The following is a 26,250-nucleotide window of genomic DNA, read 5'->3' as shown; positions in this document are numbered from 1 at the left end:
AATCAACCCAAATGCCCATCAATGATAGAATGGATAAAGAAAATGTGGCACATATACACCACGAAATACCATGCAGCCATAACAAGGAATGAAATCATGTCCTTTGCAGGGACATGCATAGAGCTAGAAGTCATTATCCTCAGCAAACTAACACAGGAACAGAAAACCAAACACCGCATGTTCTCACTCATAAGTGGGAGCTGAACAATGAGAACACAAGGACACAGGAAGGGGAACAACACACACTAAGTTGGGAGGTGGGGGGTGGGGGGTGGAAGAACATTAGGAAAAATAGCTAATGCGTGCTGGGCTTAATATCTAGGTGGAAGGTTGACAGGTGCAGCAAATCACCATGGCACACAGTTTACCTGTGTAACAAACCTGCACACCCTTCACATGCACCCTGGAACTTAAAATAAAAATAAAATTTAAAAAAAGTTTGAGAAAAACAAAAGAAGCAAGCTAGAGATAAATGTGTCCTTCCTGGTATAACTGGTGATCCACTCAAACAGGAACACTCAGGTCTAGCAATTTTTCTCTAAACTGGATTAATATGGATACAAGTCAAATGGATCTAGTCCCTCCATTTATAGGAGAAATCAGAGAACTGTGCCTTGTACTATATTTACTTGTACTAAGTAAAACCATATTTACTTGTACTAAGATTTTCTTTCCCAGAACATCTGGATCATGGCACTGACCGATCACGTAAAGCAAATATCCTAATATTACACCTATAGGACCAGGAAAAACTTGAATGACTAGTTTGGCCCCATAGTTCAGTGTCAGCAACACATGGAAGCCAAAAGACAGTTGGTCTTAATCTTTTCATTTGATCCATCTGGACTCATCCTCACCAAAAGCCATCTGATTTTAATAATAAAATCTTGGCCTTCACTTCCAACCTATGCTGCCTATAATAATATTGAGTCTGAGGCCGGGCACGGTGGCTCACGCCTGTAATCCCAGCACTTTGGGAGGCCGAGGCGGGCGGATCACAAGGTCAGGAGTTCGAGACAAGCCTGGCCAACATGGTGAAACCCTGTCTCTACTAAAAATACAAAAATTAGCCAGGGGTGGTGGCACATGCCTGTAATCCCAGCTACTCAAGAGGCTGAGGCAGGAGAATTCCTTGAACCCAGGAGGCGGAGGTTGCAGTGAGCCAAGATTGCGCCATTGCACTCCAGCTCTGGGCGACCGAGCAAGACTCTGTCTTGGGGAAGAAAAAAAAAACAAATATATTGAGTCTGAAGTAGACTAGAAATGATTTTTTTTTTAATTTTTTTTTTTTTTTTTTTTTTGAGACAGAGTCTCACTCTGTCATCCAGGCTGGAGTTCAGTGTCATGATCTCTGCTCACTGCAACAACCTCCGCCTCTCAGGTTTAAGCAATTCTTGTGCCTCAGCCTCTCAAGTAGCTGGGATTACAGATGTGCACCACCACACCCAGATAATTTTTTGTATTTTTAGCAGAGATGGGGTTTTGCCATGTGGCCCGGGCTGGCCTCAAACTCCTGAGCTCAGGCAATCTGCCTGCCTCAGCCTCCCAAAGTGCTAGGACTACAGGCGTGAGCCACTGCCCTTGGCCTTGAAATGATTTTCTAATGAGTCTTCAGGGCAGCTGATATGGTTTGGCTGTGTCCCCACCCAAATTATTTTAGCTCCCATAATTCCCACATGTTGTGGGAGGGACCCAGTGGGAGATAATTGAATCATAGAGGCAGTTTCCCTCATACTGTTCTCATGATAGTGAATAAGTCTCAAGAGATTTGAGGGTCTTATGAGGGGTTACCCTTTTGCTGGGCTCTCTCTCTCTCCTCTTGTCTGCCACCATGTTGAGACATGACTTTCATCTTACACTGTGATTGTGAAGCCTCCCCAGCCATGTGGAACTGTGAGTACATTAAACAACTTTCTTTCGTTAATTGCGCAGTCTCAGTTATGTTTTTATCAGCAGCATGAAAACAGACTAATACGACTGCAATCCTGTTGTGTTGTTAGGTTTTGTTCTAGTCTGTTTTGGAAGTGCCACGGTAGAAATAGGAAAAGCATAGAGAAAGAATAACAAGAATATATAGTCCAGGAAAGCTTTTACCGAGAGAGCCCTTTATACCATGTTCCTGGAACGTAGGGTTTCCAACAACTCAATTAACGTACAGACTCACTACACTTTTTAAAATGTCTTTTATTGGTTGTACATTTTCTTATGAGATCAACACACCATTTTCTTTCAAGAACACTTTGCTCCTGAATACTTAATTTTACTTGTCCCAGCTATGAAAGTCATAGCAAGCACTTTGACGGAAAAGGGTGGTTGGGTGTTTTTTGCCATTATCACTGTCTTTGCTATCGTTGAACTGTTGTTTGAGTCAGTTTGTAGATTGACACAACATTGAACACAACACACACGGTGTGAAGTTTTACACGCATATACACACATCTGGAGACCAGTTACAGTGTCTGCAGCTTGTTCCTTTCTCCTCAGCAGTATGAAACTGAAGAATATCCTGAGATAGGAAGTCAACGTGAAAGTTCCTCATTAAAAGAGGAGGTCAAGCTTGATTTAATCTCCCAATTTCATTTTCTTTTTGAGGTGGTCAGAGGGGACCCAGAACAGTAGCCAGATGAACCGTGGAACAACCACATGGTTTAACATCTCAGCTGTTTCCTTGGTCAAAAACACAGATTCACAGAAATATTTCATGGCACATCAGAAACTTACTTTTTAAAAATATGATCTTGGATTAGAAAGGAGGGAAATGAAAAGGTTGTTTTTTACTAGATGTGATGGGAAATTTCACCACAGAATGACCTACATACTTGTAAGGCAAAATTACCCTCACCTTTGGCAATTATTATAATTCCTTGTCTATTGACTGATAGAAGTCAGTCATCCAGTCTTGTCCCCCATCAATGTTATTTGCAGGAAAAGATGAATTTCTCAAGAATAGGGACCCAGGACAGGTGGCTTCTCCAAATGTTAAAAACAAACATAATTTCTTTAAAGCTACATTATCCTTCAATTCAGTATATTTCTGGGAACACTATTAAAACTTAACCTATGTTAACACCAATGCTTACATCTACTGCAAGTCCTGCATACTGGCTATTTCCTTGGCTTTAGGATTTGGAGATAACATCATTAATAATGATAAACAATAGTTCAAATGAAAAAAAATGCACACAACCTGGGTGACAGGAAAGCTAGCCTAAAATGAAAATGTTTGGAGCCACCAAAGCCAACAGGCAAAGAAAACAAAGGCATGCTGTCCCACAAAACAGATATTTTAAATACAATCCTGAGGCCTTATTGAAGTTATCACTTGATGCTCATGTATTTCCATATAGAAAAACACAGTTAGATATACACCCCCAACTCCTTCTTTCCTTCTTCAGCTCACAAGCAGAGTTCCCAAATGCCAGAATTTAAATTTAATATTCACCTCAAGAGCATGGAAACATTCCACCCACATGCTTTAGAGGTCTTTACTTTATAAACTTCTAATGAGTTTCATGCTCTACAGTTCAGCCTGCCTCATTCACAAAGAGACAATGCGGCAATCCATAAAGAAGAGATGATTCCAACCGGAAAAAACTGCACCTGGCAGGAAAGATGGGCGCCCCAATGAGGGAATCCACTGAGTAGCATTCATTCTTTTATTTCAAATTCTCCAGAGACACTACTTTGAAGTGCTGGAGGTGGGTTTTGAAAGACAGGGGTGCATAGGACCTCTCAGATCTCCTCTTCTTCAGGTACCAAGAAGAGGTAGCAAGCTCCTAACTAGCTTATGGAACTACCTCATTCTAGCATCAGGGCATTTTCCACTTGCCCAAAGGCTCTCTTTGCAATAAACATGGTTTGAAAATAACTTTAGGGTGCAACATAGGCAAACAATCAATCATATATACAAATAACATGTGTCTATCACAAAATTTACAGAAGGTAAGAAAACGTGTTGTTGTGTTTTCTTACAAAGACCATATTAATAAATGGAAGCAGCATTTTCAGCCATGAAACTGAAGCACAAAGAAAGCTGAAGAAATCCACCTCTTTTATTAACATTCTTGTAAAGTTCAATTCCATAAAGAAATTCTAGTGTCTCATCAAGATTTTCACAAAATATATAGAAAACTGTTCATGTATTTAAATAATGTGAAACTACATTCCTAACACCTCTTTCAGCTTTAAATGACTCAATTTGATGATTCAGTATCATAGGAAGTATGTCCTAGTTGTGTAAGTGAATTACACAAAAAAATACTTTTCCTCTAAAAATACCTATTATTCTATTAAAACGTCATCTCAGTTCACATAGAAAATCACTCCACTCAGAAAATAAATTTGAGACTAAAGAATAAATCAAACACAGAGGTAATACAGGAGATAAACATAATTTTCTTAATCAAACCTCCTCAAGTGGCTTTTATGCAGATTGGCCAAGAACACTATAAACTGCTGCCCAATGTAAATGTTTGGCACATACAGTGTTCTAAAACAGTTGCTGTGAAACCCCAGCTATTAAATTTGCTCCAGTGGCAAACATAACACTGTCAGAATTCACCAGACTCTTTATGTGTGTGTACAAGGCACCTGATATGACTCAGTTGGTGTTTAAGCATTCCCTTGTGTGCAGTTCACGACAGATACACCACCATAGCTTCCAGCTTCTAAAGGCTGTACCAGGTTTCCATTACCCTTCTCCACCTACAACACCTTTGCCAAATGCAGCAAGGGGTAGCTCTGTTAGCTTGAGTCTCAGACCGTACCCCTGTCTGTGTCAACATTGTCCAAAGGATTTGCTTTTTTATGATAGGTCAATGAACGAAAATGGTAACTCCTGCCTCTGCAAACCTAGAGATGCAAAAATTCCACTGCATATGAAGAGCCCAGTCACTCCACTCCTTGTCACTGAGATGGTGAACAAAGATCAGGTCATTCTCAACCACTTTAGGAAAATGCCCCATGTAAGGATCTGTAGTGCATGGCTGTCATACAATAATTCCTTGCACTTTTCTTTCAAAATGATTTATGCTCAATTAAAATTAAATGACCCTGTCTTCTTGCCACCTGTCTCCCTATCTCTGTGAGCATACTCAATACAGCAAAAGCCAGGGACTCACAGCCATGGTTGGCTATAAAATTTCCCATATTTGAGACTGTTTAAAGTCCTAAAGTGGTCATTTAATCCAACGTTCCCAAGTTTTTAATGGCCACAGAGACTTCCAGTTAAAAGGGACAATACTAGAAGCCAGATATTCTGACTGGAGGTTGACAGAGGTTCAGATAGGCAGAGTTCACCTTCATCACACTCTCTTTCCCTTCTGTTCACAAGAGACCCTCAGGGGCACCACTGAATACGGTCTGAAAACCACAGCTGTACCTTGCTCTTATCTCCCCAAGTATTGAACGTACAACAGGACAAACAATTTGAGATCAGAAAAATAAAATAAAATAAAACAACACTTCTTCCCCATAATTCATGGCTTCTGAAACTTCAAACTAGCTTTGAGTATTATATTTTAAAATTATAAAATCTAGCTCGTCTGGTGAAGACCTGTAGTGTATTTCTAAGTACATTCACAGTTCTCTGCATTATGGGAAAGAAGCCTGCTCATCAGGTAACCTTCTCTAACATCCACCTTTCTTAAAAATGTCTGCTGTCTGGAACAAAAGGTTAAGGAGGTCAGGCTTTGGTATTTGTGTTTCTTTACCCAGAGGAGGCTGATGGATGAGGTGTATATTCTCAAAATGCTTTAGGCATATCGGTCCTTTTTCTCAACCATCATATTTTCCGTTAATCATTTACTTTTGTTCAGCCATGTGTCTGAAAAGGTAACTCTTTCAAATCAATAATACTAGGGATACAAAAGAAAATGTTCTGATATCCAAATTAATGCCACTCTCTGAATCTTCTTATAGCTCAGTATTTTTAAGGAAAAATAACAATAAAGGTTTGGCTTTTTGATGGGTTTTCCCATAGGAAATCATCTCTATAATACAGTAACACTGCAAATAAATTAAAAGATATACTTGTCTGCCAGCTTTTTTTTTAATCAGCTTGCTCCTTCAAGGGGTTCCTAATTTAGCACCAACCTTTGCATTTATCACTTCTTCCAGCCCCCAAACATGACTTCACATCACTGTTCAGCCTTATATTCCAAAGTCCAGCAACAATCCCCTAAGATAGTGGTTTGACTTACTTTGTTGAAATATCTTACAGACTCCAACACAAATATTGGTAGTGACCAAATGATGCAAATTACTCATTTCTGACCACAATAGAATATTACTTAGTGAAATCAGATACCCAACCTTGCTGCTCATCTTTAAAGGAAGTTCTTATTATAAGGTTGCATGTTTGGAATGAGGGTTTTGCTTAAACTTTTCTTAGACAGCCCTTAAATTTTTAAGAACTGGAAACAATAGGGTTCATTTAGGCAGACTGATACAAAATTGTTGACTTTGATTTTTGTTATATGAAAATGGCCAGATCAGTTCCTTACCACAAAAGCATTAAGTCAGTCCAGGTCATCTGTGACTGGCAGAGAAATAACAAGCAAACTGCAGCAAAGGAAAACAGAAAAGACTTTTGAAGGCCGGGTCTAAGCTACAAACTCCAGAGATTACTTAGAAAGTTCTGTTTCCCACATTAAGACACAAGTAAGTGCCTAAACTTGCCAATACTCTCCCTGAATTCAGCCTCCAGGCCTTAAACATTAGCCTCCTTCCTTGAAAAAGACCCTGAATCTCAGAAATGCAAAAGTATAAACTGGAGAAAGCTATGGAGCACATCAAGATTAACTGCCCACAAAAAAATTCTGTTCATACTGACAACATCTAAGAAAGAAATACAACACATTTTTTCCAAAATTTAACTGTAAACTCCCAAAAATAAAGGGCTCAATGTCCAAGTTCAAATGATAATACAAGTGATGTCAAGATACTGAAAGTCCCAAGGAATTAGGCTGAATATTTTTAAGTTCTATTAACACGTGTTTGTGTTACAAGATGATACTGATTTCTTACCAACAAAAATTCCCTACTACAAAGTTTTTACTTTATGTGTCTGCTTAGACTAGCTAGTGCCTTCATCACCTGTATAGCAAAGAGGCTTTCAGAGGAGTTTTGTTTGAAAAAGAAATTTGGGTCAGAAACTGAAAAGATTACCTTCCACTAAAGTCTTGATTTCAAACTACTTCATTAGAAAAATCTGTAATATTACAATGATATTTGCATAGCTGTAAACAGTGACTTTCTAAACTTCAGAAAAATAACACATCTTCTATGTAGTCACCAGAAACAGGTAGTGAGTGATGTATTTGGTGGCAATGTGCTTCCCCTGGAAGGATAATTTCATTTTGGAGGCTCTGAAATTCAGGTTTTATTTCCCTAGGTGAAGAGAAAACATTCTTTTAGGTAAATTGCCGGATCAAATACTTCAATATGCCCTGTTAAGGAGTTTCCAAGTATCATTCTAAGCATAATGTATGTTTGCCTAATGGTGCAGCAGGAAAAAGAATGTTTTTTGAATAATAAAGAGACTATAGCTTTAACCAAGATGTGTGCTATTGTTCTGGAAGGAAAAAAAATGAGAAAGCTTTGGTCACTGGCAGACTGTCATTTTTATAGCATTCTGTATGGCAAAGAAGGTGCAAGTCCTAACAGAAGGTGAAGCAAATTACATAGCTGTTCTGGGTTCTATAGGGAAGACAGGACTTCCACTAGAGGCTACAGGGCCCATAAATTCAACTAGGGCCAGCAACCCAAGAAAATCACATCAGAAAGGAGGCATTTTGCATAGGCCCCTTAAAATTGAAATTTACTTATGATTAAAAAAAGAGAAGTACTCCTCTTACTTTTGTGGGACAGCACAAAATGGGTAGGCCTGAGTCTTCTGTTGCAGTGAGAACAGGGAGCTTTAAGAACACCTGAGAACAAATTTTGTGACTTCAAACTATTCTTTCCTACTTCCTTAAAATGTGAACAAATAATTGAGGTGGATGAGTTGGAAAAGGTTAAGAACTCTATCTGTCTTCTCCTACGTTTGAGGTAAGTCTGACCTCCCAAATTCCCCAATCTCAGTACAGTTCAGGGAATAGAGAGATTGACTAGTGTCCGGGTTTGTGATTCTCCTTGTGTATAAACCACACTGCAGAAAGAAAGAAAGAAAATGCAAATAACCTAAGCCAAGGATACAGTTAACAACTAAGAGAATTGTGACATTTATTTCCAAATTGAAGTAAATTATGTTGGTGATTGCATAGAAATGGAAAAAGTAAGTACTTCAGTTTGATCTGAAGAAAATTGTTCTATCAGCTTCCAGAACAATTCATACTTACCTGAGGATATTAACAAGCAAACTTTCATGGGACTAAACAGTCCTCATCCTTTCTGAATCCAGTTTCCTATGTCCATTTTCCTAATCTGCCTCAACAGCAGCTGAGCTCAATAGTCACTAAAATGGAAGAACTCTATACATCTAGTTAATCAGAGTTTTATATTTAATGCTCTAAGACTGGTGTTGGCAAACCATGGCCTGTGGGCCAAATTTGGCCCATTGCTTGGTTTGTAAATAAAGTTTTATTGGAACACAGCCACCAGGCTCATTCATTTGTGTATTGTTTATAGATGCTTTCATGATACAACAGCCGAGCTGAGTAACTGTGACAGAGATGGTATAAAACACAAAGCCAAAAATATTTACTATCTGGTCCTATACAGAAAAAGTTTGCCAACCCTGGTCTAGGATGTCACAGTCAATATTTTACAGAACAGAGCTACTAACCCTGTGGAGTATATAAACTACAACTCCCTCCCAACAACAACCAAAAAAAGTTTGCAAAATTATGTGTTTCATATACAATGTAAATTTTCCTAGGGAAAAGGTCCTAGCTTTCAACAGATTCCCAAAAGAATCCATAGTACCCAAATTAAAGCCAAAAAAGACCCCAAAGAGCATCTTTAGTTGTCAGCACATTTAACAGTGCTAGAGCCACTCAAACACAAGAGGAACATAGACCTCCTAGAATAAAATAGCTTTCTTTCTATTCTATCGGGTCTGGTAGCTCCTTCTTCCTAGATTTTACTCTGGCATTTTTCCATCTGACTATGTAAATTTTCAGAGGCCTAATTGAAAACTGCACCTTCCATTTGAAAAGTTAAAAAAAAAAAAAAAGTTCTATGAAGTCGACATTTATTCAAATACCTTTTCACTTGCTAATTCATTAAAAGCAGAAGATCCTTTGAGCCAACAAATCCCTCTTCAAGTCATAGATAGATGTTAAGAAGGCAAAATCCCAGCACAATTGACATTTAATTCATTTTACTAGATCTGACTACCAGCTCCAATAAATTCTGTAAATATACAAATCTTACCTTCGAGGGCAGAGGGAGTAACATAGCCAAAACAGCGTTTGGGTAGGAAATTAGGAACTAGGTATCCATTGTCCTTTCAGGCCAAAGAAACAAGTGTTTTGTTAGACACTTTTAAGAGAAACAGAATTGTTTCTCTGAGCATAACTAATAAAGCCCCTTGGTCAACAAAGACATTTTAGTGATAAACTATGCAACATTAACCCCTCTCTGCCTCCTTTGAGATTATAATTCCCAAGACACTAAATCAAGTTCAATGAGAGAAATCAGGAAACCTGTGCATCTTAGCACCAGCCTCCTCCGATGCTGGGGCTTATGAATATTGCATTTTTCTAGACTAAGACGCTATGGCATTGCAGGACTGATGAGCAGCAAAGAAGAGTAGGGTTGCAGTTAAAAAATGAATTCACCAATGGCAAGCAAGAACAATACTAATAATAACAAAACAAAGAGTGAAATAATGTGGAGAGTTGAGTGGCCAAGAATTTCATTTTGAGGGTCACCAACAGCAGACAGTGCAAACATTGGCATAATAGATATCTGTGGTCCCCAAATTATGTACTGACCTATCCCCAAGGCACCACAGAACACACACAGGCTAAGCAAGATGTTGTAAATTTTTGTTTTTGTTTTTTGAGATGAAGTTTTGCTCTTGTTGCCCAGGCTGGAGTGCAATGACACAATGTCGGCTCACTGCAACCTCCACCTCCCAGGTTCAAGCAATTCTCCTGCCTCAGCCTCCTGAGTAGCTGGGATTACAGGCTTGTGCCACCACGCCCAGCTAATTTTGTATTTTTAGTAGAGACGGGGTTTCATCATGTTAGTCAGGCTGGTCTCAAATTCCTGACCTGAGGTGATCCACCCGCCTCAGCCTCCCAAAGTGCTGGGATTACAGGCACGAGTCACCGTGCTCAGCCAGTGTTGGAAATTTTTAAGGGAAATATAGTGACATATGCAGGACACTGTGCAAACTGCTATTATTAAGCTGTTGGGACCTAATTACTTAAAACACTGAGCTATTAAGTATATATTTTGGCCTGGGGTACCATGAAAAAAATTACTAAGACAACTAATGGCACCCTGAACACAGAAAGTTTAGGAATCTCTGGCACATACAAGTTTTTGCTAGGCTTGAAGGATATACAAGAACTGTAAAATACAAACAATTTCAAGCCATGCCCATACATACTTGTTTCCATTTCAGATAGCTTAACTGTGATAAAAGCTGCGTATTTAACCCATTTGTTCTGATTAAATCAGTGTGACCAAACACAGTCTTTAGAAAAAATAGATTATTCCCCCACATCAGGACCTTCATTCATAGAAAATAGGTGACCTTCACGTGCAAAATCCTTGACTACCTGATATTTTATCAACAAACATATACCTTTATGGGGGTTCTATCTCCTTCAAAGTAGTCATTTTGGGAGATTACACTTATTCTGGTGGAAGAATGACTCTGCTTAAAAACAATCATGCACTTTGGGCAGGGGTGGTGGGGGCGGGGTGTGGAAATCTTCATTTTAAATTATCTTCAGAGCCCATGACATGGTGTTTTACAAAGATTCAGTGATGCTAAAACTCCAGCTCTGAGGGAAGATTTAACTTCTAGAAATTGTCAAAGACAACTTTGTGCTAAATCTGATAAACAAGGCAGGTAAATCAAAGCGGGAAACAGCTGGTAAGGATTTTTGTAAAACGCAAAACAAACAACAAAACCTAAGTAATAATTCTCAAATGATGACACACATCTCAGAGGAGGAAGCGGATTCTAAAGCCTCTTCTGAAAGAGAAGTGGCAAAAATAATTTAATAGCATTATTTACATAAATATGGAGTCTCTCAAGGTGGCTACTCTGGTGGGCAATATTCATTGATACGTACAAACATAGGGTAATAGTCTTAAAAGCTATGCATATTGCTTTTTTTTGGCACACCTCTTAAACCAATAATATCAAAAAAGAAATGGCTATTTTAATAAACATTTTCAAAAATTATAACATGGACAATTATATGATACAAAATCAAATACATCTGGGGAAATAAGCATGATCTCTTTTGTAGAGCTATACTGATTTTGTAATACATTGATAGGTGTAGACAGGGCTGATATTCAGATGGTCTACGCTGGTGGGGCATTAACTACTTTGGGGGGTCATCCGTGAACACAGATGTCTTTATATATAAGTCTATATGTACAGAATACTCCCAGTTTATATATAGTTTAGGTATCTTGACTTTTTCAAAAGTTGGTTGATTGGCACTTACAACACAGTTTTCTAAAAACAAAACCATGCTCTAAAATTTAGTCTCTTGAGGCTATCAGGTCATTCTTTTGACTTTACCATGTAAGATATTTAATAACAGTGCAAAATACTGCTTCTCTGGGGAAAAGGTGTTCTAAACGTCCTATCAGTATCCCAGGAACATGCCTTCCCTCATAGTGACAAAGAGATTTCCACTGATGAGGACAGGGAAAGAAATAGGATCTGTTTTTGTTACTCTCTGCAATGGCATGTTACTCCCTGCAAATGTTCAAAAGAAAGTAAATTTAAGTCAGTTCTCTTTAGAAGGTACTAGATCAGTGTTCTGAACCCAGCTTCACATCAGAATCACACGAAGGTGTGTAGAAAACAAAACAAAACAAAAAACTAAAAAAACACCAATTCCTAGGCCCCACCAGTTAAATCCAAATCTCTGGTGACTGGAACATTGGCAGCGACAGTGTTCACAGCTCCCAGATGGTTCCAATGTGCACCAGGGTTGAGAACGATAGACTAACTTTTTCTCTACCCTACTATTAACATGATTGTTTTTGCAAGTTTGGCCTAGGTTCACAGATGGGAGAGGCATACATATGAGAAGTTACACATTCTGTTTAGAATGTCTCAAAGTGGAGAAACAGGTAAGAGTAATCGGACCCAGACCAGAGAGACAATTTGCTTTACATCGTTCACCAAAAGCTAAAATGGAGTAACCGGATTTTTTTTTCCTATTGCTTCCTGTTTTCATAGATGGGTGAATAAAGTAAGGAATACAATTGTAATTTTTCTCTTGATCTCCAAGAGAAGAACTTCCAGATTTAGGAAGATAGATAGGAAAGTGAACAGCCATAATCACCAGGGTGATACTCCTTTTCCGGCTAGAATAAAATGAGGACAGAGGTAGCTTCAGAGCAGAGGAAGCTCATGTTTAATCAAACAGATATATCTTGGAACTGAATATGAAGAAGTGTTCGGAAGTGTCACACTCATTCTGGGCAGAAGCAACTCCTCCTTGTCAAGAACAAGGAGGACAAAATGCAAACAGAGAAAAATATATGATTGCACTTCAAAATCTAAAAGGGGAAGGAAGAGAGGATTCAGGGAAGCAATCCTCTCCATATTGAACTTGAGGCCAAGAAAGAAAAAATAAGGTTCTTTTTTCTTCTTTTTAAAATTAAAATCCTCTGTCCTTCCTTGTCCAAAAGCAATGCTTCCTGGTTATTCATCATAGGTCTATATTTTCCCTGTCAATTACTTCACTCCTTGATCATCAAGAAACCTAGAGCTACAAATCATAGAACCTGTGGGTATATTTAGCCATGAGAAAGCACTTTTGCTGTTTAGTCAACTTGCTAGGAGCTCCCGATGAAGCTCATCTCCTATAGAGGAGCCAGCTATTGCACGCTGCTGAAGAAAGATGCGGCCTCAACTCAACTTGTGGTCATCTGGTAGTCCATGCCTAGGAATTAATTCAACCTTTCCCATTATTTCCTCATCTTATCAAATAATTACTCACTACCTTTAATTTTCTCCTATTCTAGCCCTTCTACGAATAGTAAGGCTGCTTCACTGAACAAGAAAACAAACAAACAAAGCCAAAGAGTACATTAACTACAAAGGCAATCCTTAGAACTTACACATGGCAGGAGGGACAAACGCAGAAGAAGGCACCATTTTTTTCTGTGGTTTAACACATCTCCCCCTCAAAACTGACAAATGTCCTCCTTACCAAACAGAGATGCTCGTAGAAACTACTTGGCAGGACTTGTGAATTGCCAAATAGACACACAAACACACACACACACACACACACACACACACACAGGTAGATGAATAGGTAAGTGGATATAAAATCATATTACGAATCACTTTCCACTAATACTATACCACAAGTGTCGGGAGAACCAAATGTTTTACTCTTTGAGCTGTGATATGAGTGATTTTTATGTTTTCCAAAGTTGGGAAAAAGAGTATGACCAGAGCATCTTGCCACTTCCCCTAAAAGATGTGATGATCACCCAGGATTGGGCAGATGTTTGCAAAAATGGCAGCAGTCACAACAGCTGGAACAGACATTTCACAAGAGCTCCTTTTTGATATTTTTATAATATTCTCAAAGATGCATATTAAATAATTTCTTCTGGACCACAGACACAATTGAACTTAAAAAATAAAAGCCCTATAAATATTGCTAACCCAACCTTGTCTTTTTTTTTTTTTTGAATCTCCCTTCTTGTATAAAATGGAATCTTTTCAACCAAGCACTTAAACATAAATATTAAAATAATAAATGGGACAAACTACAAATCTACTTATAATTTCATCACTACTGTAGCACCTTTTTGTCAGGGCCAATGCATTCATTTTGTAAAGAATAAGAGAAGTCTGAGAAGCTTCAGGACTCATATGACACATCATTAAATATTTAATCACCTTTTGAAGTCCTAAGCCTTTATCATAATTCATCCACCTAGACAGTTCATTCTATACTATAGATTCCAAGGCCCCCTTAAGAGGGGGAATAAAAAGAAAATTGGGAGAGAAAACCCTCTGAGAGGCAGGGTTAAATTATCTCAAAGATGACTTTCTATTGACGCTGTAGTGAACTTGCTTCACCCCGAAACCCACCAATCCACAGTAGGGTCAACCGATTAAGTCCATTGCTTTTTAGTCTCCAAGAATCAGTTTTACAAAAGATGCCACATCTGTTCCTTTGGATTCATGTAGGGTGAAAAATGGATGTTGCTGGAAAAGAAAAAGAAAAAACATGGTATTAATATCTCTCACTGACAATCAATATACGAGATTAGCAAATGAATAGATCTGCTTGGTACAGGGATTAAGTATCCCTATCAGAGCTAGGCTGGGCTCTTCCTACCCTTTCCAAAATCAAGCACACATCTAGTGACACAAACGTTTTAAAGATGTCTCTTAGCTGTCACTCTTTCCATCTTGATATCTCTAGGTTTCCACTATATTCTTTAAATTTAAAAAAAAAAAAGTATAATCATGCTACGTAAGTCTCATCTACAGCAAAATACAAAGATTGACAAAAAACAACCCAAACTCTGATTTACGAATAGCCCTCGGCCCCACAAGGTCATTTTAGGCTAATATAGTAGTAAGATAATAAGACAATTCTTAGGTGTATGCACTTTTTTTTTTTTTTTTTTTTTGAGGTGGAATCTCGCTCTGTCGCCCAGGCTGGAGTGCAGTGGTGCGATATTGGCTCACTGCAAACTCCGGCTCCCGGGTTCAAGCAATTCTCCTGCCTCAACCTCCCAAGTAGCTGGGACTACAGGTTCATGCCACCGCACCCAGCTAATTTTTTGTATTTTTAGTAGAGACAGGGTTTCACTGTGTTAGCCAGGATGGTCTTGATCTCCTGACCTCGTGATCTGCCAGCCTCGGCCTCCCAAAGTGCTGGGATTGCAGGCGTGCGCCAGCATGCCCGGCCAGCAGTATGCACTTTTATTTCTCAGGAAAAAGATGATGGAATGAGAAGCCAATTTTGTTGAACAGTAAATGTGCAAGGAAGGTAGCCCTTGCCCTTGACGTTGGAGAATTGGTTTAGACTAAAACAGTTAAAGCCATTTGCCAAGCCACGAGTTACATTTATGTCTCTCCTGATGAAGAGTTGATCCATCTGAAAAATAATGTGGACTGCCAAACTCTAGTTATGTGCAGAGAACACTGAACTCGGAGATTAAGGATTGAAAAGGGAAAGGAAGAGTCTCTATCCTCACAGCTCAGATCAAGTAAACTCTAAAAACATAACAAGTCTTATGCTTTGCTAGGGGAACAAGCATGGTATGTGATTCAAGAGGCCATGTATTTCAAAACAATTCTGAACAGGAAGCCATTTTCTCTGCACTAGAACAATTCTCCCCAAATTGCTCAATTTTGTTACAATAAGTGCCCAGCTGTCACAGTGGAACCTGCCACCTCTACTTAGAAAGATATATCAGGTCATGAGCCACAGTTCTTACAGTGGAAATAGAACCAACCAAACCTACCCAAAAAGGATAATTCCTACAGGTAGAACTTAGTCCCACGTGTCTCACCTCCCATGCTCACTTCCTTGATTGCCTGTTAGTACTATTTTCAATGACCAGTTGAGTAGCCAAATGTAAGCATTTTTACATCCAGACACATAAGTGACTCACTCTGTTTCCCCTGACTTTAGGGAGTTTAGTTTACAACCTTTATGTTGCCCAGCTGTAGGTTTTCTAATTATATTTGTTTTAAACCTGACAGCGGAGGGTTGGATGAGTCAGCTCCATGGAAAACTGAGTTCCCACTCATGGAAACTCTAGGAAACAATGCAAATGGGAAAGGAACAAAGAAATAAAAACCCCAAAGAAGATAGCTGGTCACGATTAAGTATCATGACTCAGAAAACGGAAAAAAGATTTTCTCCCTTTGCCCATCTGAGGACACAGGTTGGGTGCTGGCTGGGATCCTTACACTCATGAAATCAGCTGAAGCTCTGAGTGCCAGGTCCTTCCTCCTGAGCTCCCTCAAAAACTAAACAGCAGCCATACTTCTGATTAGTAACCACATACACAGCACACTTACCAAGGAATCTACCATCATGCTTATTAGCTTTCCCACATCCTCTGGACATTTGGAAATCTTTTAATGTACTTAAAAGCTTTTTACTATCAAAACAGGACATGCCAAACCTCAGATTATCTTGGTGACTGCTTCCAACACCTGCCAGCCCCACCTTGCCTTTGGTTCTGCTAGTGGCTATTAGCTCAGTAGATGTTGCCTAAGTCTGCAAATGAATTAAATAACCTGACTTGAAGTCTTTAATTAAAAAAAAAAGAAAATCCCTAGGCATCTTTCCATTTATTCCCAGGTTGAGAAAATTGCTATGAGAGCCAGAAGGGCAGGGGGAGGGGAAAACGGGTAGGCATGACAAATGGGAAGTGTGACTTGCCTTCTTGTGTGGGTTTTGAGGCTGTAAAAGGTTAAGAGGGAACCCAGTCCCTCCTATAAGCAATGGATTAAGATTAGCAAGGGCAGCAACCAGGAAATGGGCAAACGAGGGACTATAAATAATACTTAGACTATAGTCCCAGGCTGAGTTTCCCAAAAGAGGAGCCGGGAAACAAGAAGGGAGGACTTTACACCATTTAGGCTCACTGACGTGCCTGAAGAAAACATGGAGATCCACGAACATACTGTGAGGAATAGACAGACAAGCTACAGTCACCAGCAGGTCTCCCTGTCCCATGCACAGCACCTCATCCCTTAAGACTATGGTTTTGAATGGGTCAGGCATCTTTATTTAACATACAGTTCAATCTAGAACTTCCTAAGATAATTGGAGAACATAATTATTTCACTGGGCAATCACTTGAATGAACTGGTTATCTTTTCTGGTGATTATCATCTAGGACAGGGATCAGCTACCTATGACCCAGAGGCCAAATTTAGCCCACTGCCTGTTTTTTTAAATAAAGTTTTATTGGAACACAGCCACACACACCCCCTTTTTTTTTTTAACACAGTGGATATGGCTGCTTTCACATTGCAACACTGAATTGAGCCATTGTAAACAGCAACTGTATAGCCTACAAGGACTAAAATACTTACTATTTAGTCCTTTACAGAAATCGTTGGCTGCTACCTACTTTAGAAGAACAAATTCTACTGAGTCATACTCCCCAGTGACATTTGAGAGAACAAGCAAATGACATGATCTTAAAGAATACACACCCTTCAATCCGTGTTAGGGAGAGAAACATTTGGGATTTCTATAAGAGGGACATGTCTAGGTTAAAGCCTTAATTAAACTGTCCTTCGCCTGGAAAAAGGATTATTTTTTTCCTTCATACTTCCTCACCAACTCCTAAAATCTAAACAATTGCCTCTCAGCAAGTGTTTTCCCAATGCTAAAGTCAGGGAGTTTGGACTCAGATTTTCCATTTGAAAACCTCAATTCCACAGGAAAGCAAGGAACAGTTATAGTCTTAAAAGGCAAGTCCATTTCCAGTACCACAAAGACTAATGCTGTAAGAAGAAAAGGGGGACTGACATGATTTTATAACATTAATATATATGTAGACCATAAAATATCACAGGGTTAGAACATATTGCAAATGTAGAATTTGACATCAGCTGCCCATGTATATTAAGCATTCTTTTTCTCAAGCGTGTTTCAGTGAAATTTCTGATCCGAAACCATTTGGAAGAAGAAAAAGTATCCAGAAATATATAGAAAATGTTCTTCTTATCTGAACTTAGTTACAAAACATGGCAACTTTAGAATAGGAATACAGGTGCACACTTGTAGTCCCAGCTACTTGGGGGGCCCAGGCAGAGGGATTGTTTGAGCCCAGGAATTCGAGACCAGCCTGGGCAACATAATGAGACTCCATCTCTAAAAAATAAAAGTTAAACTATAAATAAATAAATAAAATAGGATTACAGGCTCCATAGTATCCTACAAGAATAACTCTATATCTACTGTATTTTATGTGAAATTAATTTAAAAATGCCCTAGCGGGTGCATAAGCATATTAAAAAAGAGTAAACAGAACCAAAAAAGCCTTTGACTGGCTATTAAAAAATAATCGGGAAGAAAATATTCAACTTAAACATGTACTATGCTAGGATTTTCTCAAACATTACTCATATTTCCTTCTTTAACTGAGTTGTAGTTGAATAAAGATGGTAGAGTGCTGAGCAACCAGGGGCTGCCTTTTAATGGACCCAATGGAGGCCCAAGGAGATGGTCTCATCTCCAATTCATCCAGTTGCAAAACGGTTCAATCTTCAATCAAAGCTTAGGCAACAGAAGTGAAAACCTATGTGATTAGCTGTAACTATCATGCATCTTCCTGATCAGCTTTCTATAACTCTTCCTGACTCGACATTTCCAAGCTGTGCTTCCTCATATCTAAGCCACCTCACCACAGCATTTGACACTAGGAATCCATGCTTCTAAGACATGCCCTGAGTTGGTCTTGAAGACAGCAGGGCTTGTGGCTGGGATAGCAGAGGAGCAAGCATTTAATGCCTGATGAATAACTGTGTTCCAGTAAGAAAGGGTGTCAGTGTTTTATTGCTTTTGAAATAGTGCACGAACGTAACTCTTCTTTCCCCCGCTAAAATGAAAACCTTGATAATTGAAACAAATCTAGGAGTTAACATCATAAATTAGCAAATAGTCTGAATTTTATATATTTCTCCCCCCCAAAAATGTGTTTCTCCTACATTCAACATATACTTAGATAAAGCAAAGCATTGCCAAGTTTAGGTCCTTGCCATTTGTATTTAGCTTAGAATCATTAGTAATTAGCTTAGAATTGTAATTACCAGAGTTTTGTTTGTTTTTCTTTGAGACAGGGTCTCACTCTGTTGCCCAGGCTGGAATTCAGTGGCACAATCACGGCTCACTGCAGCCTTAACTTCCCGGGCTCAAGTGATCCTGCCACCTCGGCCTCCTGAGTAGCTGGGGCTACAGGCAAATGCCACCATGCCCGGCTAATTTTTTGTACTTTTTGTAGAGGTGGGGTTTTGTCATGTTGCCCAGGTTGGTCTCCAACTCCTGGGCTCAAGCAATCTGCCCAACTCGGCCTCCCAGAGTGCTTGGATCACAGGCATGAACAGCCACCATGCCCAGCCTATAGTTACCACAATTTAAGAAACATTATTTTAATACAACAAACAATGCTAAGATCTTACTTTCTTCACTCTTGCTTTTTATAGACACAGCAAGTGATAAACTGTGAATGCTGAGGGAGTATAATTTAAACTAATAATGCTTTGTCTTACTTTTTTCCACCAAAGTGAAAACAAAAAGCAAAAATTTTTTTTCCTCCCTAGCTACCCATCAAAAAGTTGTTCATCTAATTTAGCCCAGATATTTGATCAAAAATTGATCAGTCAAATAGCATTTAAGTTTTCCACATTATTGAAATCTCTTAAATCATACTTTCCTTAATTTTATCTTAGTAATATTAGGCTTCTTATATCTTTTAAATTCAAAAATATAAATTGTATATACATAATTTGCTCTGTATCATGACAGGTTTATTAGCCTGGAAAAAAACTACTAAGAATAGTGACAGGTCCCAACCTATGTTTAAGAAGGATGTAGGATGAACTCTTTAACTCTCTTTCCTGGAGTTCAATTCCTGTCACTGATGTGTCAATGAACCAACTCTTCCAATATGGTGATGTGATGATAATTTAGGTCTTAGTGACTTTGCCTTTTATAGCTATTAGTATAGTCATGTTTACATTGCTAACAATACTCACCATTAGCTCTGGGTATGTAGGCCGTTCTTTGGAATTCTTCTTTAAGCTTAAGGAAAAAAAAATAATCATTAAAATCTAGAAGCCATATATATTTTCATTAGACAAGGATTTCAGAACCTGTAGAACACTAAACATAATCAGCTTTAAAAGTGTATTGAAAACACAGCCTCCTATCTTGACTTTCCTCTTCTGTAACGCTTATGTATCATGTTTTAAATCACTCTGGTTGTGCCTTAATGGGAAAAATAGTTGTGTGTGTGTGTGTGTGTGTGTGTGTGTGTGTGTACTTTCCTTTTGATACTTTACCAATGACATACACACTAATTTTTCTGATCTATAGCCATTTTATTTCAAAAATATCTACTTTCCTTCAAAGCAGTTTTAATGCCATTTACACAGACAAAGAAATTGGCAAGTGTTTCTTACATTGCCATTTGTTATCTCTTCACTGTCAGGTACCTGGTTCTTTTTGCTTCTGTTTCCCATGAATGTATAATTTGCTTTTATACAGTCCTAACCAAACCTGCCTGAGATAGAAGCAATAAACCCCTAATATTTATTTTCTTTTCCTTGAGACAGGGGCTGGCTCTATTGCCCAGGCTGGAGTGCAGGGGCATACAATCTCGGCTCACTGCAGCCTCCACCTCCCTAGGCTCAGGTGATCTTCCTGCCTCAGCCTCCTGAGTAGCTGGGATTACAGGCACGTGCCACCATGCCTGGCTAATTTTTGTATCTTTTGTAGAGGCAGGGTTTCACCATGTTGCCCAGGCTGGTCTCGAAGTCTTAGGCTCAAGTGATCCACCTGCCTCAGCCTTCCAAAGAGCTGGGAGTACAGGTGTGAGCCACTGTGCCCAACCCCCCATAACATTTCTAAGGTAATACTACTTGTTTATGACAAAGATAATAAGACCTGCTTACGACAGCTGACAAAAGAGAGAGCACTCAGTGACAGCAATTATTCTTGTTAGAAATACTTTATGGTCATGCACTATTGTCAGGTGACTTCTGGTTATTCTGCTCTCCATTGACACAGACATTTAATAACATATGATACCGGAGGCAATAAATGCTGTTACTTATTATTTAACAGTAATAAAACTGTAAGATGAAGAGACCAAGCCATCACCCCATTCTCAGCCCATCCCTATCCTCTATCCAACTCTGGCCTTAAAATGAAAAAAAAAAAGAAAAGGAAAGAAAGAAAGAAAAGAAAAGAAACAATTTACTTGGAGTTGGAATCCCAGGTTACAGAATGCAGAAAAAGATGATTTTGAAAACTATGATTTGCAAGGCAACCTACAGACTCCTGTGCCCAATGGACCACAAAATCATACATGAATGGAAAGGAGCTTTGCCTGGCATTGGAATGGAAAGGAATTTTGCCTGGAGTTGGAGGAATCAAAATGTAACTGATTGTTAGGTTGCTGGGATTTGAGCTAACGGATCATTTTGAGCAAATGAGACCTAGCATGTGTGACGTGAGCTCTGCCTCACCCTCTGAAGCTAAGCATGACAGGGTAAGGTACAGAACCACGAGAGGACGAAGTAGTTCAGGCACTTCGAACAACTGTGGTTTAAAACAAAATAAAATTTAAAAAAAAGAGAGAGAGAAAGTTTTTGAACCAAAACAACTTAAAATCAGCCTACCAGTTTGTTCCACGCAATGCTGTGGGTAGAAGCCAGGGAACCTGAGACAGGCTACAGGTAGATGTGAGGACAGAAGTTTCAACCTGGAATTGAGGGCAGACCTAGGACCTAGTGACCTCAGTGACCAGACAACCTATGAGAGAAAGTTTCATCTCAACTGAGGATAAAAATAAGAGCACATTAGAAAGAGGAATTAACAGCTGGCAAAGTCCGATTGATATGGGAATGTGTGCTGAGTGAAATGAATGAGTCCGTGTAACTCCCACTGATGGTTTTGTAGGTACCTAGATGCTGAGAGTCTACGTGGGTGGTTCTCAGCTGGAGGTTATTTTGCTCCCCAGCGGATATATGGAAAATGTCAGGAGGCATTTTTGGTTGTTACATCTGGTGGCAGGGTGTTACTGGCATCTAACAGGTAGAGGCCAGGGATGTTGCTAAACATCCTATAATGCACTGGGCAATCCCGCACAACAAAGAACACTCTAGCCCAAAATGTCATTAGTGCAGAGATTAAGAAACGCTGTGCTATGTGTAATAGGTGGTCCCTGCTTGTTGCGGCTTCCTCTCCCCTTCACTTAAAAGGACCATCTCCAGCTGGTTTGTCTGTCTTTAAGCACATTCTCACCACGACCGTCTCCAGCCCTCAACCCCAGGAAGCAAAAGTGTTTCTTTCTAAGTTCAAGAGCTAGTTTACCTAGAAAGAAACACAGAAGAAGCAATGTGATTCCAGGAGCGTTGCTGACTTGCACACAGACCCTGGTAAAAAAAATAAATAAATAAACAGGCTAGAAGCCCTGAATTTCCCACTATTGTTCAAAGCAAATCAAAAACCAGAAATTCTTCTCTATCGTTGGAACAATGTAACACGCTAAGTAAATAACAAAAAGCACAAGCACAACATTAAATCCACACTCAATATTCAGATGGTTGATTCTGGGTGTCTCTATTTAGACCTTAAACTCTGCATTGCATCTGGAACATTCTCACTGAGGACCCAGGCCCAATCCGTTACTAGCTTTCATCAGTCAACAACAGAACCAAGGCAATGTCAGGAAGAAAAGTTTGTTTCTCAAATGTAAAAATGTGCTGATTTTTTACTTTATATTTAGCAGAAAAGATAAAATGACTGTCTCTTTCCAACAGATAGATGAGCTTAAGCATCTTCATTTTTAAAAATACTGTATTTTTTTAAATGCTGTATTTTTAAAAATATATTGTATTTTTTTAAATGCTGTATTTTTTAAAATACTGATTTTGAGTCAGGATATCTTATCTTTTCACTTCTGGAACAGCTTATAAAGATTTCTCAGCCACGTGCAGTGGCTCGTGCCTGTAATCCCAACACTTTGGGAGGGTGAGACAGGTGGATCACTTGAGCTCACTTGAGGTCAGGAGTTCAAGACCAGCCTGGCCAACATGGTGAAACCCTGACTCTACTAAAAATACAAAAATTCACTCAGCATGGTGGCAGGAGCCAGTAATCCCAGTTACTAGGGAGGCTGAGGCACAAGAATCACTTGAACCCGGGAGGCAGAGGTTGCAGTGAGCTGAGATTACACCACTGCACTCCAGCCTGGGCAACAGGGTGAGACTGTATCAAAAAAGAAAAAAAAAAATCCAGATTTTTGTTAACTCTGTATAAAGAAAACATGGGGAAAGTACCCTAGTTGATCCATCATAAAGTGTTAAGGATTCCTGAAACCTCCAAGACTAACTGGCCAATAGGCTATTCCTTGACTTGTGGCCCCTGATTAGAAAGCTCACAATCTACCCCAAACACTACTGCAGAATATAAATGGAAAATACTTACACCGCAAAGCAAGGCCGTTTATTAAATTAATGTAACTGATATAACCCATTCTCTCCATCTTTTAAATCAAGAACACTTCAAAACATGGGCTAAGAATAGCAAAATACTCAGGATAAGGTTGGGGGGAAAGCAAATTTTCCATGTTTAGTAGGAAGTATTTGAAATTCAGTATACAATAACAACTTTGGAGTTCAAAGCAACACCAATTTCTTTTTGAACTGGAATCAGACTTTTGAATTTTCAAAGAGCTTGTCATTTTCAAGCGTGCAATTAGCTAACTGCCCTAATTCCTTTTCCAAATGCCACAACACACGCTTCTGACCATAGCTGACACTAAAAAACAGCTCATGCTGTCTTGAGAATTGCTAGCTTGTAGTTTGTGCTGACCAGAGGATTTCTGCCTATTTGAATTCCCCTGATCATTTCCAAGAAGGGCTATTTGGTACATCCACAGAATAAAAACACTTTGCGCCTTTCAAGGCATACATTTGTCAAAAGCTAAATAAACATCTAGTGCCTCTTTTTACTGTCCTTCCTACACAAGTAGGAGACTGTATTTGACTGTCTGTGTTTTATGCTAGTTTCTCTGAGTCAGACAATATCGATGCTTGAGTGGGCCTCCACTACCCTTCAATATGCCATCAGACTGGTCAGTTGGGCCCACAGCTTCTTAAATAGGCCTGGAGAAAAAGCCAAAGGGAAGTCCAGCTGATTGGGCACTCGGCAGTTGATTTCCAGTGACTTCCTTCTGTGAACCTATGGGAAGAGTTTATGATGAAAAAACTCTTCCAAAAGATTGGAATCTTAGCGATTCCAATCTTTTGTGAACTCATTTGTTAAGCCTTCTGCAGGACTAGAGAGCAAGACTTCTCTATTAGACTTCTCTATGATGAATCCCAAAACAAGGCTGACATGGTCAACACAACCCAATCCAAGAACTCCTTAAAACCCCTATGATAAGAAAGAGATATATATGAAAAAGAGGAAGAAATTCTCATTCTGTAGTCCTATCTCAAAATAAATACAGAAAAGAAGGGTTTGTAAGAAACCATTGTGAGTTTGCTTTTTTCCTTTATGTTCATATGGCTAATTCTTCTTTCTCCTTCAAGATAACGTTTGTCAGATGTTACTGCAAAAGAAATGCAAAAACTGGAACTCTGGACTCTAGGTCTAACTTTGGGTGTGGTGATGATAGCCTGTAAGAGCTTTTCTACTTCACCCCACAAACTAAGTGATTTACTGTCAACTAACAAGCAGTGATCAGTACTGATGGGCCAGACAAGAGTGGCTACCAAGTCAATTCCCTGGATACAGAATTATGGTACCTAGCAACTTGGTGATGGCATCGTGCCAGGTTGATTCCTTGGGTGCAGGTGTATGATACCTAGTAGCTTTGTGACATCGAATGCTTAGGTAGGATACACAAGTTCACAAATACTCTGACAGTTACCTAGACTGTGGGTAATGTGTTCTTTTTCTACATACCAAAGACAGATGTAGGCAATAAAAACATAGATGTATCTATCTTGAAATTTGAGATTCAATATTTCACTTTCCAAATCCATAGTCTCCCTTCCCCACTTAGCACATAGAGTTGGGCCTTTCTGAGAAGTCTGGGAGGACCATAGCCTACGTAATAAAAATATAAAAAACATGGAGATCACACAAAAAAAGGTCCTTTAATGAAGATATGTCTCAATAATACAGCTTTATTCATGAGAAAAATAAAAGAATAGCTGATAAAGGGGAGTTACGTGCCCAGGGGATAGCCCTCTGTTCATGAAGAGGTAGAAGAGGTACTCTTCTGTTAACAATCACTTTTCCATTCTTTCCACCAAGCTCCAGATCAAACCTTAAGCTTTCAGTAATCAAACAAGTAAAATCACTAGATTGCTAACGGATGGAGGTATGTACCCATATATTAATATATGTATGAAAATTTAAATTGCTTCCATAAAGTTCTAGGCCAGTCATAAACTCTAAAAGAAAATCAGTGCTACTTTTTGAGTATAAGATGACTTTTTCGACCCAGTTGAAAAATAATGTTCGTGCTTAAGAGATATCAAAGAAAATATATTGGTGGTTTGTGGCAGGCAAAAAAGTTATTGACCTGGGATCGAAATAGGAGAGCGTGCATGCTGAAAAAGTCAAACTGAGGATAAGTAAGAATGCTCACAAAATTCAGAATTAACGATTCCCTTCTATTTCTTAATTCCCATACCAACAAAATGACTATTTTAGACAATTGATATTCTTAAGTATAGCATTCTACCAGAACTATAATACTGACACTTTGAGGAAGGAAAATTTATCTTTTAATGACTTCTAGGGTAAAGTGATTTGGGTTTTGTTTCTAGATAGTTTCATATTTTATTTTATTTTATATTACATTTTGTTATTTATTTAATTTTATCTTATTTTGGCAGGGTCTTGTTCTGTCACCCAGGCTGGAGTGCAGTGGCACAATTATGGCTCACTGCAGCCTCAGCCTTCCAAGCTCAAGCGATCCTCCCCCTCTTGGCCTCCCAAGTAGCTGGGACCCCAGGTGCACACCACCACACCCAGCTAACTTGTGTAGTCTTTTGTAGAGACAGGGTATTATTTTTAATACACCCAGATATAAGACAAACTGACTTATTTGAGTAGAAATGAAATGACACTGATCAAACAGTATTAATAGAATTAACAGTTTCAGGAAAGCTGAGACATGTCTACAGCTCAAAATTTTTTAATTAACGAACTGTGGTAGCTGGGACTAAAATTAAGAGAAAACGAAAGAGAAGGGGATATCTTTACAGGCGGCCATGAAGGCACTATGCATGTTATAAGGAGAGAGAAGGCACAGGGCAGTCATTATATGAAGAGCAATGATGCCGGTATCTGG

At 39.0% G+C, this 26,250-nt stretch overlaps 1 protein-coding gene across 2 annotated transcripts in view; it reads right to left on the bottom strand.

Moving 5' to 3' along the window:
* Nucleotides 1-2,164: 2,164 nt before the first annotated feature.
* Nucleotides 2,165-26,250, bottom strand: part of MAP2K6 (mitogen-activated protein kinase kinase 6) — a 138,736-nt gene continuing 114,650 nt past the window's right edge. For both annotated transcript variants that reach the window (XM_002827761.6, XM_009251982.4), the window contains exons 11-12: nt 19,910-19,955; nt 2,165-14,380 (exon numbers count right to left, since the gene is read on the bottom strand). In XM_002827761.6, the coding sequence (XP_002827807.1) occupies nt 14,303-14,380; nt 19,910-19,955 (124 nt within the window). In that variant the 3' untranslated portion in view covers nt 2,165-14,302. The remainder of the gene's footprint in view (nt 14,381-19,909; nt 19,956-26,250) is intronic.

Source organism: Pongo abelii, chromosome 19 (genome assembly GCF_028885655.2).
Source record: "Pongo abelii isolate AG06213 chromosome 19, NHGRI_mPonAbe1-v2.0_pri, whole genome shotgun sequence".
Lineage (NCBI taxonomy): Eukaryota > Metazoa > Chordata > Mammalia > Primates > Hominidae > Pongo > Pongo abelii.
The sequence above is the reverse complement of the archived record's forward strand: the minus strand, read 5'-3'. Positions and strand labels throughout refer to the sequence as shown.